A 27051-nucleotide genomic window follows, 5' to 3' on the forward strand; every position below is an offset into this window, starting at 1 on the left:
GTATTAATCGAGGTTGAATGATGCAGTAAAATTCAACATAAAAGAAGTGTTCTTCCACCCTGGTTCACAATATTTAAAATAAATAACAATATTTATGTAGCATTTAAATCTGTTTGCCACGTCGATTCAAACTCCAGGAATTAAACATGAAGGATGAGAACTGAAAAGACTCGGTTTGAGTCTGCTAGCACATCCTCGCTAATATCATCTCCACAGCTGACTGGAGTGCTCTACCACTTTTGGTAAGTATGAAGGGATAAAAAACACACAAATTAAATGAAGTGCAAAAAGCTCTGCAAAGATGAGTTTCTGTACGCTGCACATGATCCAAAGGTGCAGAGAGATATTCATAAATACGAGCAATCCTTTATATCATAGGGCATTATGTTGAAGAAGATCTATTATGCTTTTGTCCATGTTCATATGTGTGTGTAATGTTGGTGTTTGAGCACGTTTGAGTTCTTCTCTATATCAGTGTCAGTGTTTCTGAACTCCTGAGACGCCGAGTTCTTCCGGGAATGAACACATCATAATATTCCTCATTATAATAATTAATACGCAGAATAAAGGGGCGGGGCCTGGTTGAGTGAGTTAGTAGTGTGTTAAAACTGCCGGTTATGGTGAGGGGCGGGACATTTCCCAAACACTCGACCAATCACAACACACTGCTCCAGCTGACCAATTTTGTGGATTGAAATACGTCCTGGATATGTTTTCATGAGATCCGCCCTAAAACGCTCTTAAATCTTTGGGTGTGAAGCTTTCTAGATGAAAAGCCATCCATCCACGGACATATTTTTGCTCTCTGCATTGGGACCTTGGCAAAAACAATGAGCTTAACATGTTTTATGTAGTCTTGGGATCAAAGGCATTGATTGTAAAACACTTGTTGGATCTCACCCTGGGCCCGCGTGATTTGACAGCAGCAGTTAGCCGAAAGCCAGCGGAGGATCCTGGGAGTGAAATTAAAATGTGCACTAGCAATCTGCTCGTGGGCTTTCAATCACACACACAGGACTCCTGCCAGCAATAAATCAATTCACTACAAAACCTGCAGCGCCTCGGTCCTTCTTCCAGAGCCCTGAACGCACTAAACGCTCTCTCCTGAGAGAGCCGCTGATAAAAGCACAACGCAGGCCAGAGGATATTTGTTAAAGAGATGAATGACACTTAATATACAGCTCTGGACCAGACGCTAAAGACACTTTGATATGCTTTATATTGTATCCAATACTGAAGAGAGCGGATAAAGAACCAGTACCACACATCCGATACCGTAACTAAGGTTGTGATGACTTTCCTTATTGAAAAATGCAGATTTAAGCCTAAATACAATTTTCCACAAAACCTTGGTCTTGTTTTGTGTGTAACAACATGTATAGGGTTAGGTTTTGGGTCAGTTGTGTTGCGGTTGAGGAGGGAAGAGGATCTAATCACGCCACTTTATATACAGTATAATATAATAATCGTTTTTAATAAAGGGGTGGTTGCATGTGATTTCCCTTTTGTAACTTTAGTTAGTGTGTAATGTTGCTGCTTGAGTATCTGCAAAGTTACAGCGCTGAAAGTTCAATGCAAACGGAGATATTGTCTTTTAAAGTTATGGCAGTTTATTGCCTACAAAAATGGCCGGTTTGGACTACAGCGAGCTTCTTCCTGGGTTGGTGACATCATAAACCCTCGCTAGTCTCCGCAGATGTGACTTCTGCCGTAATGGGAAGGGGCGTGGCCTTAACCTGTGCTTGGCACTTCAGCCAATAAAAATACAGGAGACTACATTTGGCCATCTAACCAATCTAAGCTCTGTGTTTTGTTACTTTCTATAAGAAACAAAGTGTCATTTCTCAAATTCTGTCCATTTTATCACATAATTCAAACAATAAATGCCGTTTTGACGCTCTCTGATGTGGCGTGACTGATCGCTTTTTTTTTCTCCATCTCACTTCAAGCGGTAGCACGAGGTGCGAGTGAACACGATCATCTTCCTCTTACATAAACAAATGAACATTTGAAGGTGTGTTGAAAGATACAATACAACGTAGCATCACATTAACTCAGTGTCCACAGCTTGATAGTTCATTAAATATATGCACTATATTAGCCTATTTATTAAATTTTATCTTGATATTTAAGGAATGTTTAAATAAAACAAGTTATGACAGCCACTGTGCACAACAGATTGGAGTAGAGATATCATTTTGAGTGTTGATTGTTATATCTAAAGTAAAATAGCAACTGAATTTAATAGTTAGGGCTCTGCTGTTGATTGTGATATTATAGCAATGTGTAAGGGCTCGCCCCTATATAGATTACTACAGCTTAAGCAGAGATAGATTTTTTTTTTTTTTTTTATCCTTATAAGAAGTTATGATTTAAGTTATAGACAGGGACAAAATTTGTTCAGTAAACCACTGTTTAATAATAATAATAGCAATTTTAGTTTGGTTTTCTGCTGTACCAAATTCTTACCGAACCGTGATTTCCGTCATTTTTGTCTACCATTACACCCCTAATGTGCGCATCTCATTCTAAGGGACAAAATCCCTGAACGAGACTCAGGAAAAAGGTGGATAGATAGGTGTTGTTTCCAGACATTTTTATACTGCGCGCTACCTACTGGCAACCAAAATGCAACGTTATTAAATGTTGTAATAAAGTTGTGCACTTAAAACATATGTGGTCACATTTACTTTTGTACGGTGAAATCTGAAGAGCGCAAAATGCAGTCTTTGCAATAACATCCAGTGAGTCCTTCTTATGTGAATTTAGCATCAGATTCAAAGTTTGTTTAACTTTGAACTATTGATAATAGAAAATGTAGCTCTAAATCTTGCACATTTTTTGCTAATGTTGGAGGATTTGACCCAATAATTTTGTCTGATATGTATTTTATATGCTCACCTGAGTCTTGCGATATCAACATGCTAACAATACGATTTGCAACGGGTGACAATTAGAAGAATTTATCCTATGTCTTCACTTTTCACTGAGTTCATTTAGTGAGGCAGCTTTGATACGGACCTATAATTTATGCAAAGGATGTTATGTAGCTGCAAATGATGTCAAAACCTGATTATATCCATTTGGTAACGGTCCAAACTAAAGGTTTTTAGAAAGCAAACAGTGCCCTTGAGAAAGCGCTGAGCGACTCCATTAGCCTGAGATGTAGAAACATCACTAAATAAAGCATGACTAGCCCAAAAAAACTAAAAGAAGAGTGAGTGTGATATGTTGAGATGAGATGTGTTGGGCGTATAAGTCAAAATAAATCCAGAGGAGCAGTAACATATCGCTTTCCCATAGTGCGGTTGATTAATTAATGATATTTAATCTTATAGTATGGAACGCAAAGAAATTAGGCAGAAAATAAACACAGAAAACGTAAGCCTAGCATGGCATGCGGCGCTCGAAAGAGAAGAGACTGTTTCAACAAACAGAACACGGCCCATAACACAACAAACCCAGACACACACACACACACACATACAACTGCACAGCAACACTCTGAAGTCTTCCCATGCTTTCAGGCACAAGCTTAAAAAATGTATGACCCCCTCAGAAAATCTATTCTCCACAGCCGCAGGCCAAAGCTGGCGTATCTGGCATGAGTTCTGGCCTGAAACTGGAGTTAAGGATAAAGCTGAGATCCCAATGTCTGTCCGTCTGAGGCCAAACACAAGCTTTCTTTTAAACTTACACTTTTGGATTTTTATTTGAGCATTTGGAGGATATCAATACTTTTCTCTCATTAAAGCTATAGGTGTCACAGTTAAACGTTCACTTTTAAACACATAATAATGCATGTGGCAAAGTTTCTACGTTGCATGATGAAACTTGTTTTTATCATACACCTGAAAAACAAACGCTAGAGTTTCCATATCATCTTCCAAACATCAGACAACAGCTTTACTGACAGAAATATGAGATTCTGACTCACACTTTACAATTTGCTCTCATTTTTTAACATGTATTAACATGTTTTATTAATATATTTTTACAGTATCCATTAATGATCAAATGCTGAATTCAAAGGAATCTTGCCAAACCTTTCAAAATATTGATGATATTTTAATCAAATTAGAGGGACTCGCTTCTAATACAATTACTGATATGAACATTTTGGCCGATACGATAATTTTTTATATTTGAAAACTGATAACCGGTAATTCTTTTTATTTGAAAGCCGATAACCGGTAATTCTTTATATTTAAAAGCCGATAACTGATCATTTTGTTTATATTTGAAAACCGATAACTGGTAATTCTTTATATTTAAAAGCCGATAACCGATCTTTTTTTTTTATTTGTAAGCTGGTAACCGATAATTCTTTATATTTGAAAACCGATAACCGATAATTCTTTATATTTGAAAGCCGATACCCGATAATTCTTTATGTTTGACAACCGATAACCGATAATTCTTTATATTTGAAAGCCGATAACCGATAATTCTTTATATTTGAAAGCCGATAACCGATAATTCTTTATGTTTGACAACCGATAACCGATAATTCTTTATATTTGAAAGCCGATAACCGATAATTCTTTATATTTGAAAGCCGATAACCGATAATTCTTTATATTTGAAAGCCGATAACCGATAATTCTTTATGTTTGACAACCGATAACGTCTCAGGTTACGTATGTAACCATGGTTCCCTGAGAGGGAACGAGACGCTGCGTCGAAACGCTAGGGGACGCCTCTGCGTGCCATGTCATGAAGCACTTGTGTAATCAGTCCAATAGCGGGACGATACGTCACGGGCGGGTGACGTCATCGACCAGGAAGCTATAAAGCATGCCCGGACCAAACAGTCACTAGCTTCTGGAAAAGTCGAACAAATCGATCACAGGCATGCCGGGAGTATGGCATCTCGACGCAGCGTCTCGTTCCCTCTCAGGGAACCATGGTTACATACGTAACCTGAGACGTTCCCTATCTCGAGGGAACTTCGAGCTGCGTCGAAACGCTAGGGGACCTCAATACCCACGCCGCCAGAGTCCCAAATGTCTGTATGTGTGAATCAACCCAGAAACACCCGGGACCCCGGTGTAGAGGCTACATCTAGATTGTAAAACCTCGCAAATGTATGCGGAGAGGACCACCCAGCCGCATCACATACCTCTGACAATGAAACTCCCGAAATAAGAGCCATAGAGGCAGCCATACTCCTAGTGGAGTGGGCGCGGACCCTCATTGGTGAAGGATGTCCGGCCGACTCATAAGCGAGCGAAATAGCCTCGACTATCCACTTGCTAAGCATCTGCTTTGAAGCCGGTTTTCCCTTGCTCGGGGACCCAAAAACACACAAACAACTGTTCTGAGTTTCGCCACAGGGCAGCCCTGTGGACATATGCATCTAGGGCCCTGACCGGACATAGCAGATTTAGCTTCTCTTGGTCTTGACTAGTGAACGGAGGCGGACAGAAAGCCTGCAGCATTACTGGTCCCGGCACATTAGTCGGGACCTTGGGAGCATATCCTTCCCTCAGGAAGAGAAATGCTTTTACCATTCCTGGTGCAAACTCCAGACAAGAGGGTGCCACTGCCTAAGTAGGCACCCTCGAGCGTGCCGCAGGTCTGCGCCTCAAGGTACCACGAAGGAAACGCATGACCCAAGGGTGTTTCCCCCCATGATGCATTATCTAATGGAATATGATAAGCAGATATCGCCGACACATATACTTTCAGTGTTGACGGAGATAACCCTGCGGAGAATTTTTCTTGTAGGAACTCAAGAACTGAACCGAACGGGCAGTTAACAGGGTCCAAAGCCTGGTGCGTACACCAGGCGACAAAAACTCTCCATTTGAGTGCGTAAAGTCTCCTTGTGGGTGGTGCTCTGGAGTGCAACATGGTCTCTATCACCTCAGTAGATAGACCCGTGTTTATGAACTGGGCCCCCTCAGGGGCCAAGCCCACCGTTTCCACAGTTCCGGGCGCGGGTGCAGTACTGACCCCCCCGGCCTGCGAAAGAAGATCTCTCCTGACTGGGATTTTCCAGGGAGGACCTTCTAGGAGAGACATAATGTCGGCGAGCCATACTTGGCCCGGCCAGAGCGGGGCTACCAATAAAAGCTGAACCCCGTCCCGGCGGACGCTCTCCAGCACTCCTGGGAGCAATGCCAGAGGGGGGACGGCGTACAGACGCAGCCTCGGCCACGTCTGTACCATTGCATCCAGCCCCAGCAGGGCTGGATGCGTGAGGGAGAAATATGCTGGACAGTGTGTCGTCTCTCGAGACGCAAACAGATCCACCTGGGCTCGCCCAAAGCGGATCCACAGCTCCTCCACCACCTCGGGTGGAGTCTCCATTCTCCCGGCATCACTCCCTGCCTCGACAGGGAGTCTGCCGCTACATACAGGACCCCCGGGATGTACATCGCCCTGAGCGAGAGCATCTTGCCGTGGGCCCATGTTAGCATATGACGCGTCAGCTTCCACACCCGACGCAATCTCAACCCCCCCTGGTGATTTATATACGAGACCACCGAAGTGTTGTCTGACCGAACTAACACATGGCGGCCCCGCAGGTCTGAGAGGAAGTGTTTGATTTTATATGATTGAAACACAGCCATCAGCTCCAGCTGGTTTATGTGCCAGGAGAGCTGACGGCCGCTCAGACCTTGGGCCGAGCGGCCACTCATGACCGCTCCCCAGCCAGTTAGAGAGGCATCCGTCGTTAGCGTTACGCGACGACAAGGAGCCCCCAGAACTGGACCTTGGGACAGGAACCAAGGATCTTTTCACTTCACTAAGGCACGTAGGCAGCGCCGCGTGACCTTGATCAAGCGAAAAAGGGTTTCCCCTCAGGGAGAACCCCTTGGTCCTGAGCCACCACTGTAAGGGTCTCATGTACCGCAGGCCAAAAGGTACCCCGTTGGACGCTGCTGTCATCAGCCCTAACACTCTCTGAAAGTGTTTCACAGTGAGTGACTGACCTAGCTTTATCTGGTTCACGGTATCCAGGATCGTTTTTATCCTGGGAGGGGATAGCCGAGCCAACATTATTTTCGTGTCCCAGACTACCGCCAGAAAAGTAGTGCTGCAGCTTATAGGTGCCAGCACACATTTCTTTCCGTTCAACCTTAGCCCCAACACTCTCATATGGGCGAGAACAGCATCTCAATGCTGAACGCCCACTGTTTCGACTATGCTAACACCAGCCAATCGTCGATATAGTTGAGCACGCGAATGCCCTGGAGTCGCACCTGAGCCAGAGCTGCATTCACGCACTTGGTGAAAGTGTGGGGTGATTAAGCTAGGCCGAATGGCAGCACTCAATACTGGTAAGCTTCGCCCCCAAAAGCAAACCTGAAGACCTGTCTGTGCTGCGGAAGGATGGAGATGTGGAAGTATACATTTTTTAGGTCTATTATGACACACCAGTCCTCGGACCTGACGTGACACACGATCTGTTTTATCGTGAGCATTTTGTTTAGCTGATGCAGATCTAAAAATAGGCCTTAACCCTCCATCCTTCTTTGGAACTATGAAGTACCGGCTGTAAAAGCCCGACTCTCTGCAGAGGGGAGGGACCCGTGTATAGCCTCTTTTCGCAGAAGAGTCTGTACCTCTTGTTCCATGACCAGAGGCTGCTCGGGGGTTACTACCGTAGGAGTAACCCTGCTGAACACGGGTGGGTGTGACCGAACCCTTTTTATAATGAGAGCAGGACCCATTCTGAGATATTCGGCAGAAGTTTCCACGCTGCCAGAAAATCTACTAAGGGAACCAGCCTCTCGAGGCTGGTCTCTGGATTTTCCTGGGTGGTCAGCCCGGTGTCCTGTAACGGATAACCGGCAGGTAGCAACCGAACTGACCGCCCCGGGGCCCTCACGAGAGGGCGCGAACATCCCCAAGCCGCTACGTTTCCGGGCGGACAAGGAGATATATGTTCGCCGGGGACCGCCGCGCCCTGAAGCACCAACGGTGGCAGGGTTGGCAGACCGGCCCCCCCCGATGGCACCGGGAAAGAGCGGGCGCCTCGGCGAGCCGCACTCTCCCGGAGGGGACTGCCATCGGAAGTCCTGCGCCTCTGACGTCAGGACTTCTTAGCCGAGGCCTTCCTAGCAATAAGGACGGCCCTCAGATCCGCCCTACCATGGGAAGGTCCCGGCTGAGCGCGTCGCCCGGACCCCCGATCTCTCTGCGGGGGGGCCCCGAGCGGCCACGCTCTCTCTTTTGTTTTGCTTGGTGTAGGTTTGAGAAAGGATGTACTCGGCTGAGGCTGCCCCGCCCGACAGCCCCAGAGGGACATTTTGATTTATTTATTTATTTATTATATATATATATATATAAATATATATTTATATTTCACATCTCAATATCAATATCCCCCAGCAGGTCTGCTTGTTTTATATGCTTGCAGAGCAACCGCCGTATACAAACCGGCGGCCGCCTGATCTGCTGCCGAATGCCCTACCCCCAAAGCCGACTTTTTTTTTTTTTTTTTACCGGCTTGTTGTGGGCAGCTGTGGGGCTGTGTGACGATGTGGACTCGGGGGAGAGATAGCTCGCAAGCGTCTCTTCCCCGCGAGACATCGTCGCCCTTTCTGAATGATAGATGCAGACCCATAATCTACGCGATGCCTCGGCAAACACGCGATCTGAGCCACTAAACTCAACCCCGTAATCTACACGCTGCCTCGGCAAGCGCGAGATCCGCGATCGAGTCATAGAATCTATATTGTAGACCCGTGATCTACACGCTGCCTCGGCAAACGCGAGATCCGAGCCACTAGATTCAGCCCCTCGTAATCTCAAACATGCTGTCTGCTCGCCATTATATTGTTCTTTCTCTTTCTTATTTTATTTATATATTTATTTATTTTTTGGCGAACTTCTTGACACTCGGCCGGCCAGTCTAAACTTAACCTGGACACAGCGCGAGTTACACCAATAGCTCCTCTTTTTATGAGTGTGTGTGTGTCGTTTTCTTTTGGCAGAACATCATCATCAGCGCTAACAACATCCAGTTCCTCGGAGCTGGAGTGCTGCTGCGTTTGTGCCTCAGCGCGAGCGGAAGAAAACCGCAGAGCGTGCTTCCAGCTCGCTAACTGAGGCATGAGATCCAGCGGGTAAAGGCAGAGATAGGGGATCACCCGTCTCTAATCCCGCCACTAGATCCAACTGCGATCCCCAGGACGCGAGCCTTCGCTGCGCCTCGGCAACAGCGGGACCCGAGCCCTGAGGACCGCGAGCCAAAGCACTCTCCTCGAAGAGTGCCCGGCGTGATCTTAATATGCGCATTGGGAGTCTCTCGCAATGCTCGCAGCCGACCCCCTCGAGAGCTGACTGGGCATGTTCGAGCCCCAAACACATCACACATTACGACGTGTGTATCCCCACCCGTGATGTAACGTGGGCAGGGAGGAACACAACACCTATACTGACTTGCCATATTTCTTTCTTTTTTTTTTTTTTTGAACACACACACAATAAATGGACATACAATTCACACAGAGCGCTTGTGAAGACACAGAAGCTAGTGACTGTTTGGTCCGGGCATGCTTTATAGCTTCCTGGTCGATGACGTCACCCGCCCGTGACGTATCGTCCCGCTATTGGACTGATTACACAAGTGCTTCATGACATGGCACGCAGAGGCGTCCCCTAGCGTTTCGACGCAGCTCGAAGTTCCCTCGAGATAGGGAACCGATAATTCTTTATATTAAAAGCCGACAACCGATAATTCTTTTTTTATTTGAAAGTTGATAACCAATAATTATTTGTATTTGAAAGCCGATAACCGATAATTCTTTATATTTGAAAGCCGATAACCGAAAACCTTTTATATTTGATAGCCGATAATTCTTTATATTTTAAAGCCGATAGCCGATAATTTTCCTGACCTTTTCGTCCCAATCCAGTAATCAGACCGAGAGTTTCCCTCAAGCGCACTGCCTCCCTAAAACTTGGGACTTTGATATCAAATTTAGGGAACCAAGTTTAACTTCTCCCAAGTGCAATACTAAGATATGATCTTTTATCTAGTTTAACTTCCCACAGCAATAACAGATCACTGTAAACAATGGATTTTCAATATTGTAAATTTAAAAAAAAAGATTATTAGAGTATGTTTCACAAGAAAACACCAAAATGTCATGTTTAATTTAATGTGTTACTTGCTTGTTACTTGGTTTCTTTGTAAGTGTTTGTGAAATTTACAAGCAATCTCAGCATGAAAATAGTTTCAAAGTAAATCCTACAGCCATTATATTTCAGTGTGCACTTCTGTGTTCTCTCTGCTTGAACCCTAGACTGTGTGGCAGTATGGAGGGATTTATTATTTCTTAATTCAACCTCACAATCTGCCTGAGGAAACCTCCAGACAAACTCTTATTTCTGTCTTTGCCTAGCGCTAATGAAAGACCTCAGAAACCCCCTCAAACACAGAAGAAAGACACGTCCAGAGCCTAGTATACCCTTGAAGTCTTGCTGTTGTTTCTGGCTCTACTAGAGCAGGTTTTCCTGCTTGAATGTTGATTATTTTCCTCATATTCTCCATTGTTGCAGCTCGTCTCTCCCCAGTCTGTCAGTAAGGCTCTGTACACTTTATTTTAAGGTTCAGTTATCAACTATTAACTAGTTGCTTATTCTCATGCATATTACTAGGATATTGTCTGTTTATTAGCACTTATAAAGCTCATATTAATGCCTTATTCTGCATGAGCTTATTCTACATCCCTTAATCCGACCCAATACCGAAACTTAAACGCTACAAAAACTACCTTACTAACTATTAATAAGCAGTAAATTAGGAGTTTATTGAGGCAAAAGTTGTAGTTAATAGTGAATATGTGTTCCCCAGACTAAAGTGTTACTTAAAAAACAAACAAATATGAATTTGGTGCGTTTCCATCAAGTTGTTCGAGCGGATGACGGTGGTATTGGTAACCTAGTTAACCAACAGTAAATAAAACTCCCTCAGCTTAACCTTTACATGAAAAATGCTTAGCATGGCTAAAAAAAGTGGTATTAAAAGACCAAACTCTGTAAACACCAAACTAACAAAGCATACAGTCAAGTAGATGAGTCCACAATATGAACGCAATGCGTTTAATTACACATTAGGCGTTTTCCTCTCAAAATACATCCTACATTATTAATAAAACAGGCAGGTTTAATGATTTGCAAAAACCAAATCTGTACTCACACTTAGATTGTCATAAACACAAAACTATTCCAGCAAGCTCTCTCACCCTGAACACAGGTGTGCGTTCAGATTCGGGGCTCATCTGCTTTTCTGCACATAATATGTGTTATTAGTATTGTATTTACTGAGTTTGGTCTTTTAATATCACTTTCTCCGTACATTAAGAGCTTTAGCATGACCCCATCAGGGGAAACAGATGATTAATGGGTTTTATGTTCACAACCTACAAATTTATTCAGCAAATGGGTTTCCATCTCCCATTATTGATATTAACTCTTTTTTGAACAAGTCAAAAACGAACTCAAGCGAGCGGTAAAACATGTTTGTCTATTAAGGGCGAAATTTGCCGTTTCCATTACTTGTTTCGGATGTGATACTTCAAAATGCCCAGTCAAACAGGGTGATGGAAACATAGCTTATAAAGCCCCGCCTTCTGAAAAGCACAATGTGCTCTGATTGGTCGGCTGGAGCAGTGTGTTGTGATTGGTGTTTAGGAAATGTCCCGCCCCTCACCATAACCGGCAGTTTTAACAACCAACTAACTCACTCAACCAGGCCCCGCCCCTTTATTCTGCGTATGAATTATTATAATGAGGAATATTATGATGTGTTCGTTTCCGGAAGAAAACTCAAGACAACAATGGCGGAGTTCAGGAGTTCAGAAACTGCTTAAATGAAGAGTTAGGCAGTGGCAAAAGTGGCCTAAATGTTCGCTCATATGTAAGTGTCAACCACACAAACCACAAGGATCTGATCTTTCGGGTTCTGATTTCGACCACTTCCATCTGTGGTCCTACACCAGACACAGGACTGATGCCTGAGCGGTCAAATCAGAATTCAGAAGACTTTTACGTCACTCTAGATCAACATTCGTCACAATTACTGCTTCAGTCACTCGATGAATATGGACGACGGCAGTGGGTGAGCTGGTTCACACTGACAGCCTTATACAAGCCACTCTTACTCAGTGGTGTGTGTGTGTGTGTGTGTGTGTGTGTGTGTGTGTGTGTGTGCGTGCGTGCGTGCGTGCGTGCGTGCGTGCGTGCGTGCGTGCGTGTGTGTGTGTGTGTTCGTGTTCCTGAAGAAACCTACTCACTACAAAACACAAGAGCTGGAGAGAGTGAGCTTGGTCAAACCACAAATGTGGGAATATGACTTGGACATTGTTGACCATGGACAAAGAAAGACTAACCAGCAATAACAAGTTATATATATAGACCAGGAGCTAAATGATTCCTGTAAGAAGAAGAAAAGAAAAAAGCTTCACCATTTGGCTTCATGCCGTTCACAAGCTAGTGTGTCACGATGATCTTGGACAGTGGCAACAGAACTTTTGCTGCATTTTGTGTGTTAATGCTTGAAAACGTGAGATAGAAGAACCTCAATCGTTGCACCCTAATAATGACCAAACCACACGGACCCTTCCCATTCTGCAGAAACACAGTCCCCTGGCCGACCACATGAGCGGGAAGGACTAGCGATGACCGGAGATCTACATCCAGCTCGTTTTAGGTCAAGTTCATCACATGACCTGACATATGACTGTTGTCAGACTAGACTACACCCTCTCCTTCACTTGCAGACACTGAGCAATACTCCACAGATAGCCAGTGCTACAGACCGGAGAGGCACCAGTGCAGAAGAAAAGCGAAGGAGAAATGAGAAACGAGAGAGAGAATGAATTATCTGGAGGAGCAGAGGCTCGCCGCAGGAGTTAATGCTCACTATTTGTCTTGTTGCACTCATTCACGCCCCATCTCAACACTGCTGATCCGCATCCAGATCAACAGCTCGGCCTGACTCTGGTCAAAGCCTATGAAAACCCAACGAGAAGAGCACACTGGAGCTCGGGGAGAGGATTTCAGATCTGACCTGATGGTGTTGCAGGAGCGTTTTTGGATTATCATACATTTAAAGTCTGTAGTACCTGATAAATATCCAGAGGTGGACAAAATACACAACTTCATTACTAGAGTAAAAGTGACAGTACTACTGGTCAAATATTACCCCGTTACACGTGGAAGGTGTAAAAACAGATTTTTACTGAAGTAAAAGTACAGAAGTATTTGTTTTCAAAAGAACTTAAGTGTCAAAAGTAAATTTCCTTTGTTATGTTGCCGCATTATTTTATTATTGTTGTATAAATGCACATTATGCCATCATGGTTTAAGCCAGTCAGTGATGCTCCATCCGACACACTAGCAGACGACTAACTTAAACTCATTTAAATACTTGTAGAAAAGTTACAAAGCGCTGTCACTTTAAGGCCGAATGCACGGATCCAATACACTGATACACATCTGATATTCTCACACTGTTCACCTTCACTGAAGACAGAATCAACTTTGTTTATGTGAATACTGAACTGACGAAAATGTAAAAATGTGTACCTTAAAAAATGCAATGTAAGTCGCTTTGGATAAAAGCGTCTGCCAAATGCATAAATGTAAATGTAAAATGAATACTCCACAAAATGAGCATTTGGACATCCGTCTTCTTCCATTTTGCTCTAAACTATAAATCAGTGTTTAATAAATGCTGTGAAATCATTGAACTTCACGAGACTCTACAAGAGTGATTCCTGAAAGGCTTTCTGCAAAAACCCAAACACCTTTAAAAGAAGAAAAAAATCATCACTGACTTTCAAAGCTGCGACAGAAACGACGTTCGACTTCGAGGACCTTGATAGAAATGTAGTGGAGTAAAGAGGACGATATCTGTCTTTCAGATGGAGTGAAGTAAAAGTCAGAAGTTTACAGAAAAAATAATACTCCAGATGCTCAAAAAGTGAACTTAAGTACAGGACTGGAGTAAATGAGCTCAGTTACTGTCCAGCTCTGCAAATATCCCTGAAAGAGGCGTCTCGAAATCACACCTGCCTCTGTGACAAAAGTAGAAAAAGAGGAGGAGCGTTGAGTGTTTTTAGCCAATCAGAAACTAAGATTGGACAATCACAGTGGTTCTGTTATAGCATGAACGTGGTATTGCAATTAATATCTCATTTAGCAATACCCACAAATATCAAAACATGTGACTGAAAGAAAACCCAAACCCAACTCCAGCTGCTGGTCTGCAGTAGACGACTGCAGAGCCGGACACTTTCTCGGCGGTTCATTTCCCATTCATTTCTCCCACTGGGATTTTAGAAACCTCTGTGTTGAAGAGTTAAAAGCCATGAATCAAACCAAGCAGCTGCGATGTGAATAGCAACATTACAAACTTTGACACAAACTAAGGAGCCTTTGGAAATTGGAGCAAAGGACAAAGACTGTTTGCTTCAACGAGGGAAAGAGCTACGATCATATGAAGCACTGTAAACATAATCAACTTAAAAACAATATTTTAAGTCATTATATATATGTTATATTAAAGACAAGATGTCACCATGAGGGTGTCCACATCAAATTAAAGCTACACTGTGTGACTTTTTTAGTTTATTCTTAGCTAAAAACACGTAGTTCTTTCAAAAATATATGTGCTCATTAATGTATATTTACTTCTTTCAAGTAATAAAATATTCTCGTAAGTTTATAATATGCCGTTGAAAATACATACGGGTGAGGGGTTCGAATGGCGGTCGGCATGTTGCCCCTCCATCTTGAAAGTACAGTAGCCACAGAGGGACATACCCGTAAATTCAAGCTTCGCTTTTCGCGTTTTTACACTCGATGGCACCGTGTCGAATGTGAAGAGGGGGATAGCCGTGTTAATCTTGGACTAAATCGGCCACCGTAGGAGTTCAAACGAAATCAGAATTGAGAGGAACAGAAACTATTATTCACTGGATGGGTCATATAGCTTTACACCGCTAGATGGGGGAAAATATCACACAGTGGAGCTTTAAATTGAAAAATAAGTGGTTTTATACATATGAACAATATATTAGAGGCAAATAAAACACGTCTACCTTCGTGTTTCAAATAACCTTTGTGAACATAAAATGTCAAAATATGGGTGAAATAATGAACAAAACAAAAAAACAGCCGACGCCTTTTACAGTTCATCCTGAACCAAACCGACCAGCTGATGCTGCCTTCACACCATAACTACCGTCATCAGGAAGAGATGGGAATCCGTGACATTAGTTTGTGACTCGAATTTATGTTTCAATGGTAACACTATCAACGACTAAATGAATCTGCAGCAGTCAGGTGGTAAAAGTCAGAGCTCTGCAAGTTGTTTTACGTTCATTAATGTTCCTGCTTTGGTAGTTAAACGCCGTCTCTCGGCACGGTCTGCTGAATCTGTGTGCATTCATGTGCTTTGAAGGAGGCGTGGCTTTGGAGCAAAGCTAACTTGCTATTGCTCGCCACTCTGAAAACTGCCCTACCTTTAAACACGTGAATGACTGAGACTGAAGATATTCACCTTACACTGAACATCAACCGTCCCTCGACAAACACACATCTATTGCAGCTGAACTTAGCTAACAATGCAGTGCGGTTTGACACGCATCCTTCATCCACAGTCATTAGCAGCAGCACATCAATGGATTCTCAAAGCTCAAAAAGACTAGAGAAAGAGCCTGGGGTTCCTCGGGGTCTCCGAATCCTGAACCGCATATAAAGAGCTGAGAATAACACTAAACAGCCTTAACCATGTGATCCTCCATCCTCTACGGAGCAGCAGATCATCCTGAATTCAACTTCACTTTCAATGCTTTCTGCTCAAGACAGGGAAATGGACGCTTTTTGTTACTAATGTCTTCAAGTTTACTTGAATCATTAAAGGGATAGTTCACCCAAAAATGAAAATTAGATGTGTATCTGCACATAGCAGAAAAATCGTATCTAGTGTTCCCATCCGTCAGTACTTCCTTCGAAGAAGGTCAAAACCCGGTGTGATCATAGAAATGTGTACATAGATTCCTCATTCGACCGATCTATGCATGCACTAATGAGGCATCTATATATATATATAATCACGCCGGGTTTAGAAGAAGGGAACATTAGATACGATTTTTTCTGCTATGAGGTAAAAAAAATAACACAAATACTGTTGTGTTTCTGTCAGAAAGCGATCATTTTGTGTCTTAAGTAGGGTTGGGAATCGTGAGAAATTTTCCGGTTCCGATTCCGCCTAACGATTCCGGTTCCGATTCCGCCTAACGATTCCGGTTCCGATTCCGCCTAACGATTCCGGTTCCGATTCCGGTTCCATTAAAATTATTAAACAAATAGTGGTAAAGGAAAAAGGCACAATACGCAACTTTAAACAATACTTTTTTGGGTTTATTACTTGCTCTCAAATGAATTTACAGGTTGGCAATGTCAAAAAAAAGTCCTGTACTATACATATATTACAGGATTAATCGAGCCATATGGAATTTATGGAAATTAAAATAAACATGTTCAAATTAACACCTCTGAAATAGTCTTATTACATTTTCTCTCTCTGTTTTAGGGATGTTAACCGATGACTGTTTGACCCATGGTTGACCATCAACGTTAACCGATCAAAGTTGTCAGTTAAAAAAAAAAAAGTGATCTCTAAATTAGGCTATTATAGACAGTGGACTAAACGCTACTACAGTTAGCCATCGCATTCCAAAATCTTTTTGTGTGAAGTGAACATATCCCTCGCACTCAATTTTTCATAACTCTCCTGTTTGTACTTAATAAACCAATAAAAACATTTGGCGCGAGGTAAGGTTTGCAAAAAGTAAACAGTTAGAGCCAGAGCAGACTACAGTAGGCTATGAAGCGTGCATTCCGCATAAGATGGGCTTACATTTGGAAATATATATATATATACATTTCAGTGGTAACACATAAGGTGTTGATCATCTTTCTTTATTATTGTTAGCACTACCTCGAACTAAAGCGGCGTCTCTTCAGAGCTGTCATTTTCATAAATGAGCCGCGGCAATGTTTCAAATGAGCTCATAACGCTGGACAAATGCCTTTATTTTCAACACGATCAGCTTGAACCCAAACCATTTCGAAACTAATGAGCCATTGTCCTCGGATTACAAACAAGCTCCTCGGCGCCGCGTTTGCGGGACTCGTGTTTCACGCTGTGGGGGATTTTAAAAAAGTGACGTGAGGGGAAAGGAGGCGGCAGCGCTAGGACAGTGTGTGTGTGTGAGTGTGAGTGTGTGTGTGTGTGTGTGTGTGTGTGTGTGTGTGTGTGTGTGTGTGTGTGTGTGTGTGTGTGTGTGTGTGTGTGTGTGTGTGTGTGTGAGAGAGAGAGAGAGAGAGAGAGAGCGGGAGCGCGGCTCGCGGCTATGCTCCCAGCGCTTCGCACACATTGCACCAGAACCGTTTTCGGAACCGACACGCAGGAATTTCGCGCGGTTCCGGTATTTTTCAAAAATCAGTATCGGTTCTGCATAAGAACCGGTTCTCGGTTCCCAACCCTAGTCTTAAGACATCCATGTGTCGCCACGAGCCACAGAGTTTAACATGGATTCGTATGTCTGTGTGTTTTTTACTCTCATAGAAACACACCCCATTGACATGCATTATACGAGCAACGGTTGAGTTAAAAATCTTCATTTGTGTTCTCCTGAAGAAACACACACACCTACATCTGACGCCCTGGGGGTCAGCAGATCAACATCACAGGCTCATTTTTGGGTCAACTATCCCTTTAATACTGCCATACTGACACAGGCTGTGTGAAATAATTGTCGAGTAAGGCCTGGTGACGTCTGCGAATGAAGGGATGAAGGAAAACAATGGCTATCAGACAGCGTGCAGGACAGGAAGTTATGCACACGCAAACAGGAAGCGGACAGGGGTTCGGCTGTTTTGTGCCGTCCTGCTGCGCTCCTTGTGTTGTTCGCTTGCGTCATATGCTCAAAAATGTCAAATCAAGCAAAAAATAATACTTTTACACAAGTGGAAGCAGTGCTGGGGGTTTGTGGCGTTGTGATGGAGAGGGAGAAACCAGCCGTGACACTGCAGGAGCTGCTGCTATTTTGGATTGGTGAGACTTCCCTGAGCCTGCTGAGAAACTAGGCCCGTCCCACAGCGCCTCAAACCAGGCTCGGGTCAGAACCGTCTGTACCACACCAACACTAACATTCAGATGGGCAGTGAGATCGGCTAATATGGCTGCAGTTATTGATCATAAAGACAGTAAAAACAGGAATGTTGTGAAATATAAAACAGCTGTTTACTGTTAAAGTGTAATTTATTTATTCATAATTTATGATCAACACACATTTAGGATTATTATCAGTGTTGAAAACTGTTGTGCGGCTTCAGATTCATGAGGAAACCGTGATAGGCTACAGCATTTATTTGAAATATAATATTTTGTAACATTGTGTTTACTGTGATTTTGATCAATTTAGTATGCTTTAGTACATGCTCATCCTGTCTTTTGTCTGGTTTTCTCATTATTGGGTCATTTGCTCCACCTGTTCCCTCTTGATTTCTTCCCTTTATAAGCTCCTGGTGTTCGTCAGTCCTGGTCGGATCGTTGTCATGTCTATGTTTCCCCGTGTTGGTATGTTTTCAGTGTTATATATTTCTAGTTTTTGTTTTTTCCCCCTTGTGGGTTTTTGTGTTGTATTTTGTTGATTTTGTGTTTAATAAATACCCTTTTCCTTTACATTTGAGTCCTCGCTCCCTTTTCATTTATATTCTCAATCCTTCTGATATTATATTTCTGCTCTACAATAATACTCACCCAACAGATCATTACTCACAGAATTATAATCATGATGAATGCCCGTAGCCTAGAAATCCAGACGCACCCTGGTGGCAGCAAAGGTAATTTGCCGCCAGGGAAGTCTAGCAAAGACTAGGCTTTCAAGCTGGAACAACCAAACTCTGGTCGGGCCAATCACATCGTGTATAGAGTCGGTGGGCGGGGCTTAACATAATGTCGGCAGAGTTGCGGCGTTTCCGCTACTTAAAAACGAAGAAGCAGGCGAACGGCGGTCTCTCGAATCGGCTTTGGCTGCGACTCTGGAAGACTTGGAGTTTCAATTTTCCTTGAGAAAAGATAAAAGAACGGCAAAAAGGAAGATGTGTTCTGAGTTTTGCAGACCGGATACGGTAACTTGAATCTATCAGCGAGCTCCGCTACACCTTCCTCGTTGCTCTGGTTGGTGGTAGCGCTATCCTATCACGTGCAGAGGGAGTTTGAAAGACAACCGTTTATCCGCCCCTCGGATTGAGCTGTCAATGGAGAGTTTCCAGACCAAACATCTCAAGTGATGTGCGTCTGGCCTGTCAGGCTGAAATGCCCCTGCATTACATAAACAAATTCTATAAAGAGTAAAGACGTTTTAAAGCCACAATATGTCATCCTTCGTTGCGTATTCAAAACAAAGGAGTGTCTTGATGACTCCTTGATTTGGCGGAGCTTTTATTCTGTCAGTCGAGCGCTTCTGCTTCTTCCGCTCGTGTGTGTGTGTGTAACGCAGCGCTGTTTATCTTATCACACACATGTGAGTGTGTTAAAGTAATGTTATAATGCTCCTCTGCGATGTTATGAGACACTTGTTCACACTCCAGTGAGCGAGATCATATTAGGCGGTAAAACATGGTAATCAATTACACCAGATTTAAACAATAAGACTGACTGTGTTGAGCTGGAGAACAATCATCAGTTTCTGTCCAACAATGATCATAACAGCTGCTCATCTGTCTAATAAAACACATCATATACTAAAGCGGCTCAGGGGTTTCCATGGATTCTACAAAATAAAACCTGAAATCGAAGGTATGTCACTGACGTGTCCTAGTTGAAATCGCTTATTTCTCTGGATTTAAAGTACACAAGTCAATAAAATATATTACACAGTTCTAGTGTTTTGTGTGTGTGTGTGTGTGTGTGTGTGTGTGTGTGTGTGTGTGTGTGTGTGTGTGTGTGTGTGTGTGTGTGTGGATAGTTTAATCCAAAAATCTTACATACTGTGCCTTTAAAAAGATTGAGCTCTAATTGTAAGAGGATGAGTGGCATTGTTTTTAAAAGCATTGTTATACATTATCATCTATTTCTTAACTAAAAGCATATTCCTTGCCAGTCAAGCTCGTGTGGCTTTTATTGGAAAGAGTATTAAGATCTGTGCCTGTTCATCATGTCAGGAAGAGATGCAGGTTTGATCAATACTCCTGTCAGCCAATGGCCTGTTAGAGAAGATGTGCACTCGCACGGGACACATGAAATGCAAAGCATGCTGTCGGTCACGTCTGAAATTTCCATAGCCAGATAAACTGGATCACTGGGAACAATCCAGATCTCATTTCATTCACCAATCACAACATGAAGTCTTGCGTATGTTTCAGCAGCGCCTTTAAAATCACCACATGGTCAGATAAAAGCCAAAGTAGCCTGAATAAAACCAACATGTACTGTCTTTAATAGCTGCATTGCATTGCTTTTATTGGGATTGAATGGTTAGTGATCTGAAGCACTGAACCTGCGTTACACCTATCATCACCTTCATACAGAAACATGACAGATCAGATATTTCACAGCACATATGGAAAGCTACACGCATCACACCCGTCACAATGCATGAAGCCTTGTTCAATCTGATGCAACCCCGATGTGCCGCATGGAGATGGGAATAAAGCAGGCGGAAATCAGCGACTCACCCTCGGAGAGCTCCAGCTCGAGCTCCGCCAGCTTCTCCCGCACCTCCGCCGGGAGAGTCATCGCGATCGCCGGCGACGGGTCCAGCATCATCATCAGTAATCCGGAGGAACCGCGTTCAGCCATAACGATCCGGCTGGGGTCAGACAGCTCCAGAGGGCCGGCCAGAGGGCTCGCTGTGGCTCAGATCAGCCGGTGGAGAGAGAGGGGCGGGCCGGGCGCGTATCGCATGCAGATGTGAGGAGTATCGGGGTGGTTGCATATAGGCTGCTGTGTGTGTGCGTACAGCCCTACCGCTCGAACCGCAGATCAGATGTTCAAATATAAGACCCACACCCTTCTTTACGCCGGATGGCCGCGCATGACTGAGGATTCCTGGATAAATCTTCGCAAAACAAAGAGAAACTCGCCCAACTCAGCGCGCAGCCATCGCCATTGCAGCAGAGCAGCTGGAAGAGCGCGAGAACTGCTCCAGTCAATCCTGTCTCACACACACACACACACACACACCACACCATTGACATGCGCTGCACTTACTAAATAAACTAACTAACTAACTAACAAGAATGGATCATTTCTCGATAGTACCCTATAATTATAGATTTTGCAGTTTATGGCTGTTTTTTAGGTTGATGCATTCTATCAGAAAAATAAGATTTTATGTGTCGAATCTTTATAAACATGCATTGACACAAACTTAAGCTAAATTAAAAATTAATATATTTTAAGATATAGGCCACGCTATGGCCTTTAAACAACGAAAAGGATGGGAACAGGGTTTTAGCAAGGGCGAGTACTTTTAGTTATTTTAGCCATATTAGCTTCATGCTGATCATTCTACATACATCCACATTTCAATAATCAGTTACTGACTGTCAAATATTATAGTAACATGGTTGAATATTAAAGATCATCCCCTACTGACAGTTTACAGAAAGGGGATTATGAAATACACTGCAGCTTCAATATACCTGCATATAATATTACTAATTAAATTCAAAGCCTTAATCAATATGAATCTTCCTATATTATTATAATGATTCTTTCCAGTTATGATTTTGCTTAAGAGAACCCCTGATCGTGTCTTGTTTTCTAAAGTGTGTGTTTGGTCTCTGAGGAGCGACTGAGGGTCTGGCCTAGAGGTGTGTGATGGGTCACCAAACACTTCAAGGTGTCGTGTGTGTGGATTTTGGAGGCATCACACACACCTAACATGTCAGGAGTGCAGTAACAATTTGCTCACTTAGCCCAGCTTCCAGATATGAAATTTAAAATTTGAAATTGAATTTCTTATAGTTTATTCCTTTTATATTTCCTTTTACTGAAACACTAAAGAGTCGAGATGAATATTGTCTGTGCTCTTGTCTGTACTCTCATTGAGAGAAAGCTCATGTTATCAGTGTGTTTTGGGTTAGAACTGGAGCCTAATCAGCTCCAACCTTGGAGACACTGTGTGTCTGTGTGTGGGCGCAATATTCTGTGTTACGATCTGTGTTGAGAATGGTGTACAGTGGACATCCGACCTCAGAGATGGGTGGACTTGTTGTTCTGGGCGTGCTGGCGCCTGCTCCAGATCTGGAAGGTCACTACGGGCCTAATACTGTGATTAAAGCTTCAACACGTGATCTATGGAGACGTGCATCTGATTAACTGACAAGTGTGGAAATTTACCATGATTTACCATGCTGCTTTGAAACAATCGTTGTTGTAAAAGTGCTATATTAATAATAAAGTTGACATGACTTGATTGATTGACTGATTGATACTGACTCAGTTTACATCTTGACCTTCATTATGACAGATTATGGTGGTAACAGGGTTGAATATTAAAAATCATGACAGATTATGATGGTAACAGGGTTGAATATTAAATATCATGACAGATTATAATGGTAACAGGGTTGAATATTAAAGATCATGACAGATTATGATGGCAATAGGGTTAAATATTAAAAATCATGGCAGATTATGATGGTAACAGGGTTGAATATTAAAGATCATGGCAGATTATGATGGTAACAGGGTTTAATATTAAAGATCATGACAGATTATGATGGTAACAGGGTTGAATATTAAATATCATGACAGATTATGATGGTAACAGGGTTTAATATTAAAGATCATGACAGATTATAATGGTAACAGGGTTTAATATTAAAGATCATGACAGGTTATGATGTTAACAGGGTTGAATATTATAGATCATGACAGATTATGATAGTAACAGGGTTGAATATTAAAGATCATGACAGATTATGATGGTAACAGGGTTGAATATTAAAGATCATGACAGATTATGATGGTAACAGGGTTGAATATTAAAGATCATGACAGATTATGATGGTAACAGGGTTAAATATTAAAGATCATGACAGAGGTTATGATGTTAACAGGGTTGAATATTAAATATCATGACAGATTATGATGGTAACAGGTTTGAATATTATAGATCATGACAGAGGTTATGATGGTAACAGGTTTGAATATTAAAGATCATGACAGGTTATGATGGTAACAGGTTTGAATATTAAAGATCATGACAGGTTATGATGGTAACAGGTTTGAATATTAAAGATCATGACAGATTATGATGGTAACAGGGTTGAATATTAAAGATCATGACAGAGGTTATGATGTTAACAGAGTTGAATATTAAAGATCATGACAGATTATGATGGTAACAGGGTTTAATATTAAAGATCATGACAGAGGTTATGATGTTAACAGGGTTGAATATTAAATATCATGACAGATTATGATGGTAACAGGGTTGAATATTAAAGATCATGACAGATTATGATGGTAACAGGGTTGAATATTATAGATCATGACAGAGGTTATGATGGTAACAGGTTTGAATATTAAAGATCATGACAGATTATGATGGTAACAGGGTTGAATATTAAAGATCATGACAGATTATGATGGTAACAGGGTTGAATATTATAGATCATGACAGAGGTTATGATGGTAACAGGTTTGAATATTAAAGATCATGACAGATTATGATGGTAACAGGGTTGAATATTATAGATCATGACAGAGGTTATGATGGTAACAGGTTTGAATATTAAAAATCATGACAGATTATGATGGTAATGGTTGAATATTAAAAATCATGACAGAATATGATAGTAACAGGGTTTAATATTAAAGATCATGACAGATTATGATAGTAACAGGGTTGAATATTAAAGATCATGACAGATTATGATGGTAACAGGGTTTAATATTAAAGATCATGACAGAGGTTATGATGTTAACAGGGTTGAATATTAAATATCATGACAGATTATGATGGTAACAGGGTTGAATATTATAGATCATGACAGAGGTTATGATGGTAACAGGTTTGAATATTAAAGATCATGACAGATTATGATGGTAACGGTTGAATATTAAAGATCATGACATATTATGATGGTAACAGGGTTGAATATTAAAGATCGTGACAGATTATGATGGCAACGGTTGAATATTAAAAATCATGACAGATTATGATGGTAACAGGGTTTAATATTAAAGATCATGACAGAGGTTATGATGTTAACAGGGTTGAATATTAAAGATCATGACAGATTATGATGGTAACGGTTGAATATTAAAGATCATGACAGATTATGATGGTAACAGGGTTGAATATTAAAGATCATGACAGATTATGATGGTAACAGGGTTTAATATTAAAGATCATGACAGAGGTTATGATGTTAACAGGGTTGAATATTAAATATCATGACAGATTATGATGGTAACAGGGTTGAATATTATAGATCATGACAGATTATGATGGTAACAGGGTTGAATATTAAAGATCATGACAGATTATGATGGTAACAGGGTTGAATATTAAAAATCATGACAGATTATGATGTTAACAGGGTTGAATATTAAATATCATGACAGATTATGATGTTAACAGGGTTTAATATTAAAAATCATGACAGATTATGATGTTAACAGGGTTGAATATTAAATATCATGACAGATTATGATGTTAACAGGGTTGAATATTAAAAATCATGACAGATTATGATGTTAACAGGGTTGAATATTAAATATCATGACAGATTATGATGGTAACAGGGTTTAATATTAAAGATCATGACAGAGGTTATGATGGTAACAGGGTTGAATATTAAAGACCATGACAGATTATGATGGTAACAGGTTTGAATATTAAAGATCATGACAGATTATGATGGTAACAGGGTTGAATATTAAAGATCATGACAGATTATGATGGTAACAGGGTTTAATATTAAAGATCATGACAGAGGTTATGATGTTAACAGGGTTGAATATTAAATATCATGACAGATTATGATGGTAACAGGGTTGAATATTATAGATCATGACAGATTATGATGGTAACGGTTGAATATTAAAGATCATGACAGATTATGATGGTAACGGTTGAATATTAAAAATCATGACAGATTATGATGGTAACGGTTGAATATTAAAAATCATGACAGAATATGATAGTAACAGGGTTTAATATTAAAGATCATGACAGATTATGATGGTAACAGGGTTGAATATTAAAGATTATGACAGATTATGATGGTAACAGGGTTGAATATTAAAGATCATGACAGATTATGATGGTAACGGTTGAATATTAAAAATCATGACAGATTATGATGGTAACGGTTGAATATTAAAAATCATGACAGAATATGATAGTAACAGGGTTTAATATTAAAGATCATGACAGATTATGATAGTAACAGGGTTTGAATATTAAAAATCATGACAGATTATGATGGTAACGGTTGAATATTAAAAATCATGACAGAATATGATAGTAACAGGGTTTAATATTAAAGATCATGACAGATTATGATAGTAACAGGGTTTAATATTAAAGATCATGACAGATTATGATGGTAACAGGGTTGAATATTAAAGATCATGACAGAGGTTATGATGTTAACAGGGTTGAATATTAAATATCATGACAGATTATGATGGTAACAGGGTTGAATATTAAAGATCATGACAGATTATGATGGTAACAGGGTTGAATATTAAAGATCGTGACAGATTATGATGGTAACGGTTGAATATTAAAAATCATGACAGATTATGATGGTAACAGGGTTGAATATTAAAGATCATGACAGATTATGATGGTAACAGGGTTGAATATTAAAGATCATGACAGAGGTTATGATGTTAACAGGGTTGAATATTAAATATCATGACAGATTATGATGGTAACAGGGTTGAATATTATAGATCATGACAGAGGTTATGATGGTAACAGGTTTGAATATTAAAGATCATGACAGGTTATGATGGTAACAGGTTTGAATATTAAAGATCATGACAGGTTATGATGGTAACAGGTTTGAATATTAAAGATCATGACAGATTATGATGGTAACAGGGTTGAATATTAAAGATCATGACAGAGGTTATGATGTTAACAGAGTTGAATATTAAAGATCATGACAGATTATGATGGTAACAGGGTTTAATATTAAAGATCATGACAGAGGTTATGATGTTAACAGGGTTGAATATTAAATATCATGACAGATTATGATGGTAACAGGGTTGAATATTAAAGATCATGACAGATTATGATGGTAACAGGGTTGAATATTATAGATCATGACAGAGGTTATGATGGTAACAGGTTTGAATATTAAAGATCATGACAGATTATGATGGTAACAGGGTTGAATATTAAAGATCATGACAGATTATGATGGTAACAGGGTTGAATATTATAGATCATGACAGAGGTTATGATGGTAACAGGTTTGAATATTAAAGATCATGACAGATTATGATGGTAACAGGGTTGAATATTATAGATCATGACAGAGGTTATGATGGTAACAGGTTTGAATATTAAAAATCATGACAGATTATGATGGTAATGGTTGAATATTAAAAATCATGACAGAATATGATAGTAACAGGGTTTAATATTAAAGATCATGACAGATTATGATAGTAACAGGGTTGAATATTAAAGATCATGACAGATTATGATGGTAACAGGGTTTAATATTAAAGATCATGACAGAGGTTATGATGTTAACAGGGTTGAATATTAAATATCATGACAGATTATGATGGTAACAGGGTTGAATATTATAGATCATGACAGAGGTTATGATGGTAACAGGTTTGAATATTAAAGATCATGACAGATTATGATGGTAACGGTTGAATATTAAAGATCATGACATATTATGATGGTAACAGGGTTGAATATTAAAGATCGTGACAGATTATGATGGCAACGGTTGAATATTAAAAATCATGACAGATTATGATGGTAACAGGGTTTAATATTAAAGATCATGACAGAGGTTATG

The 27051-nt window shown here is 41.0% G+C and overlaps 1 protein-coding gene across 5 annotated transcripts in view; it reads right to left on the reverse strand.

Annotated features, from left to right (window-relative positions):
• dip2a (disco-interacting protein 2 homolog A) overlaps positions 1–21224 on the reverse strand; it is a 204780-nt gene extending 183556 nt beyond the window's left edge. For 3 of the 5 annotated variants that reach the window (XM_067443083.1, XM_067443082.1, XM_067443080.1), the window contains exon 1: positions 20716–21224. In XM_067443083.1, the coding sequence (XP_067299184.1) occupies positions 20716–20839 (124 nt within the window). In that variant the 5' untranslated portion in view covers positions 20840–21224. The remainder of the gene's footprint in view (positions 1–20715) is intronic. The other 2 variants (XM_067443085.1, XM_067443081.1) reach the window with 1 other exon arrangement.
• Positions 21225–27051: the final 5827 nt, after the last annotated feature.

Source organism: Pseudorasbora parva, chromosome 5 (genome assembly GCF_024679245.1).
Source record: "Pseudorasbora parva isolate DD20220531a chromosome 5, ASM2467924v1, whole genome shotgun sequence".
NCBI lineage: Eukaryota > Metazoa > Chordata > Actinopteri > Cypriniformes > Gobionidae > Pseudorasbora > Pseudorasbora parva.